At 41.3% G+C, this 9,883-nt stretch overlaps 1 protein-coding gene across 1 annotated transcript in view; it reads right to left on the bottom strand.

Annotated features, from left to right (window-relative positions):
- Positions 1 to 9,535, bottom strand: part of LOC311247061 (very-long-chain (3R)-3-hydroxyacyl-CoA dehydratase-like) — a 35,738-nt gene extending 26,203 nt beyond the window's left edge. Inside the window, exons 1-5 of the mRNA XM_084337358.1 lie at positions 9,405 to 9,535; positions 7,595 to 7,637; positions 4,630 to 4,703; positions 3,118 to 3,282; positions 801 to 852 (exon numbers count right to left, since the gene is read on the bottom strand). Coding sequence (XP_084193484.1) covers positions 801 to 852; positions 3,118 to 3,282; positions 4,630 to 4,703; positions 7,595 to 7,637; positions 9,405 to 9,518 — 448 coding nt within the window. The 5' untranslated portion in view covers positions 9,519 to 9,535. The remainder of the gene's footprint in view (positions 1 to 800; positions 853 to 3,117; positions 3,283 to 4,629; positions 4,704 to 7,594; positions 7,638 to 9,404) is intronic.
- Positions 9,536 to 9,883: the final 348 nt, after the last annotated feature.

Genomic DNA, 9,883 nt, shown 5'->3' on the forward strand with positions numbered 1-9,883 from the left:
TTATTTGGATCCCCATTAGCCACAGCAGTGCTGTGGCTATTCTTCCTGGGGTCCATAACACGTAAAATACAGTTACAGACTTTATACACTCACAAACATTCACATGGCATACAGACAATTAAAACAACAATACATACTCCTAATCCATTCATAATACAATACAACAATACATACTCATAATCAATTCATAATACAATACCTACTCATAATCAATTCATAATATAATACAGCATAATATGCAATTTAGCTTTTTCATAATTATCTATGTTCATATCAACCAATTATACAATCTTCTAATAATATATCCATATCAGACACATACATTTTAATTTACATATATCCCCATCTCTTTATCAGACAGACACATACATTTTAATTTACGTACACACTATCTAATTAGGGAATGTCAATTCCTTTGGTTGAACATTTTGTTTTACCAAGATTCTGAAACAACATTTACTATTCTCCTGCATAACATGTCTGGGAAGAGAGTTCCATTCCTGCATACCACGGAACATGACAGTTCGCTTCATTGCATTCGACCTCACTTTTGGAAGAAGTGTAAAACCTCGTGCAGAGAGCATGTCTGGTGGAATGGTTGTGTCTGTCAAGACTTATAGATAAATTGTTATATAAAATTGAGGACGTTAGATCCCGGGAAGAGGAGCCGAATGCTACGTCTTCACGAATAAAACAAATACAAATAAACACATTTCATTAATACGAAGAAGATTTGCAAAAAAAAATTTACTATAAAGATGATTGTATTTGTGTTCCTGTCAGAACGCTCCAGTACTTACGGTCCTTGCGAACTCTCGACTCCACACAGATCTTGTTTATCCTCTCCTCCTCCTGAAGCCAAACACACCATGGACAGCCTCACTTTACAAAAGCCCAACATTCCTGAGATCATTCCTAGCAGATGTGGTGTCTGTATTTAGGGCTTGGTTGAATAAATATTTATTAATGCACACAAGGTAATTGAAACTAGTCTTTTTGCATATCCCTCCGAGTCCTAGTTACACAAACACACAGTCCACCACACAAATGCATTTCTTTAGAGAAATATACAGAGCCAGACTTACTACAGTACAACAGTCCTAATATACACTTTATTTATTTATACGTTTCATTTGAATGGGATCAAATGGGATGGCGAACTTACGATAATTAGTTAGGACGAGTTTCTGACTTAACCCTCAGAATCTGCCGTGGGTCATTATAGAGCTTTGTATATATATATAATGCATACAAAGCTCGTCAATAGAGCTAGTAAAAATAGTAATATTCTGATTCTGATGTAGACACGGTTCACTTCATTTAGCAGTCGATTTGAATGATTTCAGATGTCGATGAACTATTCTCCGCGTAACCGCAGCTACCAACGAACTTCCCACCACGGTTAGGACAGCCGTCGAGACTAAAAACACACTTCTTCAATCAATATCTGAAATTAATAAGAAAATATATAATAATAACCTTATTTTACTATCATGCACTCTTCCACTAAATAATCTTCCTTGCCTATATTACCTACTATACTCATATGTCTTTACGACTATGTACTCAAGACTGTAGCGCCCAAGTTTGATGTAAAACTGTTACTCAGCTGAAGGAGTTGTACCCTTCCAGAACTTGTAGGTCGCTTTGGATAAAAGCGTTCGGCTAAATGTAAAAAGTAAATGTAAGGGATTTGATTCCAACTGGAGCCAACCGCTCTGACAGTCTAATCACTCGCAGCGCTGTACGCTCATTCGGGCAAAAGCATTCACCCAGTAGGTATATGTCGTCTCATCGTCTTCACACAGGGTTAGAAACATCTCAACAGAGACCTCCTCTCTCTCTGGACCAGAACCGGTCCTACCTTGGCCTGAAGCTCTCTCTCTCTCTGGACCAGAACCGGTCCTACCTTGGCCTGAAGCTCTCTCTCTCTCTGGACCAGAACCGGTCCTACCTTGGCCTGAAGCTCTCTCTCTCTCTGGACCAGAACCGGTCCTACCTTGGCCTGAAGCTCTCTCTCTGGACCAGAACCGGTCCTACCTTGGCCTGAAGCTCTCTCTCTCTCTGGACCAGAACCGGTCCTACCTTGGCCTGAAGCTCTCTCTCTCTGGACCAGAACCGGTCCTACCTTGGCCTGAGGCTCTCTCTCTCTGGACCAGAACCGGTCCTACCTTGGCCTGAAGCTCTCTCTCTGGACCAGAACCGGTCCTACTTTGGCCTGAAGCTCTCTCTCTCTCTGGACCAGAACCGGTCCTACCTTGGCCTGAAGCTCTCTCTCTCTGGACCAGAACCGGTGCTACCTTGGCCTGAAGCTCTCTCTCTCTGGACCAGAACCGGTCCTACCTTGGCCTGAAGCTCTCTCTCTCTGGACCAGAACCGGTCCTACATTGGCCTGAAGCTCTCTCTCTGGACCAGAACCGGTCCTACCTTGGCCTGAAGCTCTCTCTCTCTCTCTGGACCAGAACCGGTCCTACCTTGGCCTGAAGCTCTCTCTCTCTGGACCAGAACCGGTCCTACCTTGGCCTGAAGCTCTCTCTCTCTGGACCAGAACCGGTCCTACCTTGGCCTGAAGCTCTCTCTCTCTGGACCAGAACCGGTCCTACCTTGGCCTGAAGCTCTCTCTCTCTGGACCAGAACCGGTCCTACCTTGGCCTGAAGCTCTCTCTCTCTGGACCAGAACCGGTCCTACCTTGGCCTGAAGCTCTCTCTCTCTGGACCAGAACCGGTCCTACCTTGGCCTGAAGCTCTCTCTCTCTGGACCAGAACCGGTCCTACCTTGGCCTGAAGCTCTCTCTCTCTGGACCAGAACCGGTTCTACCTTGGCCTGAAGCTCTCTCTCTCTGGACCAGAACCGGTCCTACCTTGGCCTGAAGCTCTCTCTGGACCAGAACCGGTCCTACCTTGGCCTGAAGCTCTCTCTCTCTGGACCAGAACCGGTCCTACCTTGGCCTGAAGCTCTCTCTCTGGACCAGAACCGGTCCTACCTTGGCCTGAAGCTCTCTCTCTCTCTGGACCAGAACCGGTCCTACCTTGGCCTGAAGCTCTCTCTCTCTCTGGACCAGAACCGGTCCTACCTTGGCCTGAAGCTCTCTCTCTCTGGACCAGAACCGGTCCTACCTTGGCCTGAAGCTCCATCTCGGCGTCGGACTCGTCCAGCCAGCGGTCAAAGTCGGGCGCCAGGAAGACGGGCTTCCGCTCCTGCCGCGTGAGCCGGTCCCACCAGCGCTGGTCCTGCTTCCTCACCTTGATGTTCACCTGGCGCTGGGTCGACTTGTGGCTCACCTGGAGCGTGACACGCACACACATACAATTATGACTAGATCCCCCACAAGGAAAACAGTACAGAAAGCACCCCTACAGTAGATGCCTCTGATTTACTTAAATACAGTCAGTGGCAGCAAGGCAAGGCAAGGCAAGGCAAGGCAAGGCAAGGCAAGGCAAGGCATGGCATGGCATGGCATGGCATGGCATGGCATGGCATGGCATGGCATGGCATGGCATGGCATGGCAAGGTAAGGTAAGGTAAGGTAAGGTATGGTATGGTATGGTATGGTATGGTATGGTAAGGTAAGGTAAGGTAAGGTAAGGTATGGTAAGGTATGGTATGGTAAGGTAAGGTAAGGTAAGGTATGGTATGGTATGGTAAGGTAAGGTAAGGTATGGTATGGTAAGGTATGGTAAGGTATGGTATGGTATGGTATGGTAAGGTAAGGTAAGGTAAGGTAAGGTAAGGTAAGGTAAGGTAAGGTAAGGTAAGGTATGGTATGGTATGGTATGGTAAGGTAAGGTAAGGTAAGGTAAGGTAAGATAGGATATGATAAGATTCCTTTATTGATCCCCTTGGGGAAATTACAATAAATATGGGCAATAAAACACTTCGAATCTGAATATACTATGGGTAAGTAAAGTAAACCGTATACACAGGTGCAGTATACATAAGTGGCATGATATACGTACGTTATACATAAAGGTATTGAGAGAGTTGTAGTACATAGTTTCTTAGTGATGTATAATTACTTAGGCTAATCTGTCTCAAAAGAAGATGAATGTGAGGGGAATTCTGGTCATCTATGTAGCAGTGGCTTTTAATGCAAGAGGCTGCATTTTTGGACTTGTAAGAGTATATTTAACCATTTCACTACCACACTACAGAAGGTTAACCCTTTACCATCACACTACAGACGGTTAACCTTCCGATAGTAAAGGGTTAACCTTCTGTAGTGTGGTAGTGAACGGGTTAACCCTTTGTCGTGTGACAGTGAAATGGTTAACCTTCTGTATCGTCGCAGTGAAAGGGTTAACCATTTGGTAGTGCAGCAGTGAAAGGGTTAAAGGGAGATATCAAGAACATGGTGTTGATGTGTCCCAAACCTTTGGACAGTCATAACATGAGCATGTGACCAAATGTTAATTCACAACGAAATACATATTTAAAATATTTAACTAAATTACTTCAGTTTACTTTACAGAATTGATTGTCTCAGCTCACACCAATCGTACATGATATATATCTCTTGATGAGGTGAAGAAATGTGAATATAAGACATGAACCAATTTCCGCCATTACAATGTTGCCACCATTAAATGATTATTAATAATAATAATAATGAGAACATTAAAAACAGATACCTCAGGTTTCACTGGCTCCAGGAACTCCAGACTGAACGCGTATTCGTTGTCTCCTTGAGCTCCATGGCCATGTGCTGAGGAACAATAGTCATACCATTTAAATATCAGGAACGATGTGTAATGAATAATGTGACTGCTCATTTAAATATCAGGAACGATATGTAATGAATAATGTGACTGCTCATTTAAATATCAGGAACGATATGTAATGAATAATGTGACTGCTCATTTAAATATCAGGAACGATATATGTGATGAATAATGTGACTGCTCATTTAAATATCAGGAACGATATATGTGATGAATAATGTGACTGCTCATTTAAATATCAGGAACAATATATGTGATGAATAATGTGACTGCTCATTTAAATATCAGGAACGATATGTAATGAATAATGTGACTGCTCATTTAAATATCAGGAACGATATGTAATGAATAATGTGACTGCTCATTTAAATATCAGGAACGATATGTAATGAATAATGTGACTGCTCATTTAAATAGCTTCCCTCCCTTTCAAAGGGCTGTCCCGAATGCTTTTCTTTTGGCTTCGAAGCTTCATCGAATATTCAAAGCTTTGCATTGAAGATGGGTATTGGCTTATAATAAAACAAAATAGCCTCTTAATACAGGTCTAATCAAAGTGAAATCGTCTCGTTATACAGGCCTAATCAAAGTGAAATCCTCTCTTTATACACGCCTAATCAAAGTGAAATCGTCTCTTTATACAGGCCTAATCAAAGTGAAATAGTCTCTTTATACAGGCCTCATCAAAGTGAAATTGTCTCTTTATACAGGTCTAATCAAAGTGAAATAGTATCTTTATACAGGCCTACTCAAAGTGAAATCGTCTCTTTATACAGGCCTAATCAAAGTGAAATAGTTTCTTTATACAGATCTAATCAAAGTGAAATAGTCTCTTTATACAGATCTAATCAAAGTGAAATAGTCTCTTTATACAGGCCTAATCAAAGTGACAGGTTGTGTGACAGAGAGATCAACACATCCACATTCTTTGGCAACAGGGAATTTCTCTCTTTTTATTTTGCCAACAATGAAGCCAGCTTTTTAAAAGTGCTCTGAAGGGGTTGTATGGAGGATTCCTACATTTCCTAAAGACCTGTTGCAACTCTCACTGGTATAGAAAGTGATGTGAGAGGACATCATGAGAGAAAAGGCTCATTATCCTGGACCAGTGAGCCCAACCACAATCTGTAACCTTTCAATAGAAAACTTACATAACATATTACATATAGAAAACTTACATATACATATTACAAATACATATTTTGGGGGTAAATACATATAATAAGGCAATACTATAGGGCATGTTTTAGTTGAAATATCCTCATTTAAACCTTTCACTGCCACACGACAGCAGGTTAACCCTTTACTATCACACAACCGACGGCGATGCTCCACCATTAGCATCATAGCATCGCCATCGGTCGTGTGATAGTAAAGGGCTAACCTTCTGTATTGTCACAGTGAAAGGGTTAATAATAATAATAATAATAATGACTTGGATTTATATAGCGCTCTTCATGACACCCAGAGCGCTTCACAGAGTCCATTATTCGTTCATACACAGTCATACCGGTGGTGGTAAGCTACAATTGCAGCCAGAGCTGCCCTGAGGCAGACTCACGGAAGCGTGGCGAATAATCAACGCCTACGGCCCCTCCGACCACCACCAACATTCATTTACATGTATACACATTCATACGAGGCAAGTAGGTTAAGTGTCTTGCCCAAGGACACAACGGCAGTGGGATGGACATGGGCTTGAGCGGGATTCGAACCACCAACCCTTCGATCATTAACCGGCTGTCGTGTGGCAGTGAAAGGGTTAAGATACGGACGATTCCCCAATTCGAATAAATAGCTAGTCCCCGTTATCGAGATGGAGGCTGAACCGAGTGAACTCCTTAGACAAACATTGCAGCTTCCATCTAATGGGAGTTCAGAACACAGAGCGGGTGAACAAACAATTCATTATGGACTAAAGGTTCAACTACTTGAGGGGAAAGGAGCCATTGGACTGTCTGTGGTCCGTGGTGAGTGTTTGGAGAAGATCGGAATAGATTAAGTGCCCTCAGGTGAGTTGCGACTGAATTGTAAGTCAACACCTAGCAACTCTGTGTACGGTCCCTGTAGCACAGGGTCGGGTTCACATGGCTAACAGCTTGTCAGCTATCCAGCAGATCAGCGGCCAACATGTCAGAATTAAGATCCACACCAGGTGCTGCCATCTCAACCACCAATGCAATCACCGGGCAGAGTCCACCCCCCTGACTTTTGATGGATGAAGTTGACACGTGTATTTATTTTGCTGCAGAAAATTACACTATGGATAAATTACAGTATAAATAAATAAATACACTTATAAATACATAAAGACAGTTAATGAATCAAAAAAAAATTAAAAAAGAAATTAATTAATATACAAATAACTGAATTAATAAATAAATACACAAATAGATGTACAGTGATATTGAATGGTTAATTACATTTCTCATTTATGCATGTATGGTGACAATAAGCATATAATTATGTATTTATTAATTGATTTAAGCATTTAATTATACGTATTTATTTATATATCTATTTAGTTTTGGTCCTTTAAGTCCTTCATATAGACAGCAAGGCACAGTGACATACGGGACAGAATAAATCGAACCTCATCGAGAAGCACGAGGTTTCAACACAAGACAAAGAGCTAAATAGGTCGATTCTAAGTTCTAAATATCCTTGTTTGAGAAGAACTGATGAATGTTGATTCGTGAATAATGTTGGGTTATTATTTCAATAAGCTAATTCTTATTTCCTGGGCTAATTACTATTTTTTTTTCTTTTTTTCTTCCTATTCCTGAGTTTGCCATTGATTACCATGGCAACAATTAAAGCTTTGAAGCATCCGGGTCAGCCCTAAATTCATATACAATAAAAATCCATTGCCAACCTTTGAACTGAAGGGTGTTCTCTTGCAGGCAGATGTCAAGATTCTGAAATGCATAGTAAAGCCATGATGATTCACAATCAATAACACACTGACTGACACACACTGACACACAGCTATTACCAACATATGAGAAGGAACTCATTTATAATCAAGTCATTTTATGCGCAGCATGGATACACTAACTTACAAGTGTTCTGTTGTCACTAGTCATTGTCTAACAGGCTTTAAACAAGACCCACCACTACCATGACAAGTCATGAATATTTTATGCAGTGGTGGAAGATGTACAAGTAGAAATCCCCCCATAAAATAGTACTCCGGTAAAAGTCCTCCATTCAATATTAAGTAAAAGTAGAGAAGTATTTGATATTGAATGTACGCAAGTATCAAAAATACAAGTTTGCATTTTACATGATGTTTGTGTATTCTAGTGCTTAAGAGCATTCACTCTAACTAACCATCGGCCTCTGAAAGGGTGCGTTAAAGTGGTATGTGGTCCAGTAATGCTGCTCCGATTATGTCCTCTTGAAGTTGTCAGGCTTAACATTTCATTTTTAATCTATTTTAGCCATATTTTCTATGCAAGTCTTTGCAAGTAACTAGCAAATGATGGGTTCGGATACATGTAGTGGAGTAAAAAGTACAATATTTTCTTTGAAATGTGGTGGAGTAAAAGTACAAAGTTCCCTATATAATGAAAATACTCAAGCACCTCAAAATTGTACTCAAGTGCGGTACTTGGGTGAAAATACTTAGTAGTTCCATCACTGCTTTCATGATGCATTCGTCTAACATCTGTGGAATGAGGCTGGAGCAGAAACGCTGGAACAAAGGCTCTTCTATCTAGTGTCATTATCCTGTACTACTAGTATACTGTGCCGAATATTAGAACTGCCGATACATGACGCTGGTGAAGGGCTAGGTAACAGTATGCATCACTGCCTGGAGCAAGGTCTAGCCAAACAAAGGAGAAAACATTACACTCTTAACGCCCTAGGCATATTTAATTCCGCCTGGATATTTTTTTTGTATTTTGGGCTGTAAAATTGTCAAATACTGCCCTGGCTAGGATTGATTGATTGATTGATTGATTGATTGATTGATTGATTGATTGAAAACTTTATTTAACAGATTGCAGAATGGGTACAGTACAGTACAGTACAGCTCAATACACACAATTGTTAAGGGGATGCAGACCAGAGAAATACTTTCGTCTTGTTTACATCAGGGTCCCCCATTCTCAATTCATCATAACATATATGACATACATGACATACAGTTTCTACATCAAATGTATATACTCTCTTTTCTGGACTCTTTATGTATCACAAACAGTACTGTATTTGCAAATCTGGTATGTCATAAATGTATCTGTAGCAGTACTGTCTATCTGTATGTCATGTATGTCATATATGTCCTGATGAATTGAAAATGGGGGACCCTGCCTGATGTAAACAAGACGAAAGTCTTTCTCTGGTCTGCATCCCCTTAACAATTGTGTGTATTGAGCCGTACTGTACTGTACCCATTCTGCAATCTGTTAATAAAGTTTTCAATCAATCAATCAACAGATGCCATTTTCCTTTGTTACTTTATCTTTCCATAATGGCAGTTATTAAAAGTGGTATGCCTGCAATGTGTAGAAAACTGTCCAGGCGTTTGACAGATGATCCAAGAGACTTGCCACTAGCTGCTGATGATGATGTTGACCAGCAGCCTGCAGGGAGCTGTCAGCTTGATGCTGCTGGGTCGCGTTATTATTATTAACGACGTTAGAGATGGACAACTTAACTATCGACATGATCCTCACCTTAGCATCGTAGAGATCCACGCGCAGGTAGAGTTCCCCGTGGCGCTGTGCCCAGTACACGTGGGGTGTGAGGGTTCGCATTATGGGAGACAATAATTTGGGGGCAGATCTCATTCTTCTGCTTCTCACCGACCGCCAGCTTTGAGATACAGATGCAGAATAGCGCTTTCACTTCCGGTCGGGTCCCTTTCGCCTACCCGCCTTCAAAATAAAAGCTCAAGAGAGAGACCGGAAGAAAGCTAGTTCGCTACTGAGTCATTAGGGATGTGAATGAATGAATGAATTAATGAATGAAAACTTTATTTAACAGATTGCAGAATGGGTACAAATTACAATACAGTACGGCTCAATACATACAATTGTTAAGGGGATGCAGACCTGAGAAAGACGTTTGTCTTTTTTCCATCAGGGTCCGTGATGTGTAGTCGTTACGTCATTTTCGTTTTTTCCTGTTCCACCCTGATTGATTGATTGATTGA

This window comes from Notolepis coatsorum (genome assembly GCF_963971535.1).
Source record: "Notolepis coatsorum genome assembly, chromosome: 20".
Classification (NCBI taxonomy): Eukaryota; Metazoa; Chordata; class Actinopteri; order Aulopiformes; family Paralepididae; genus Notolepis; species Notolepis coatsorum.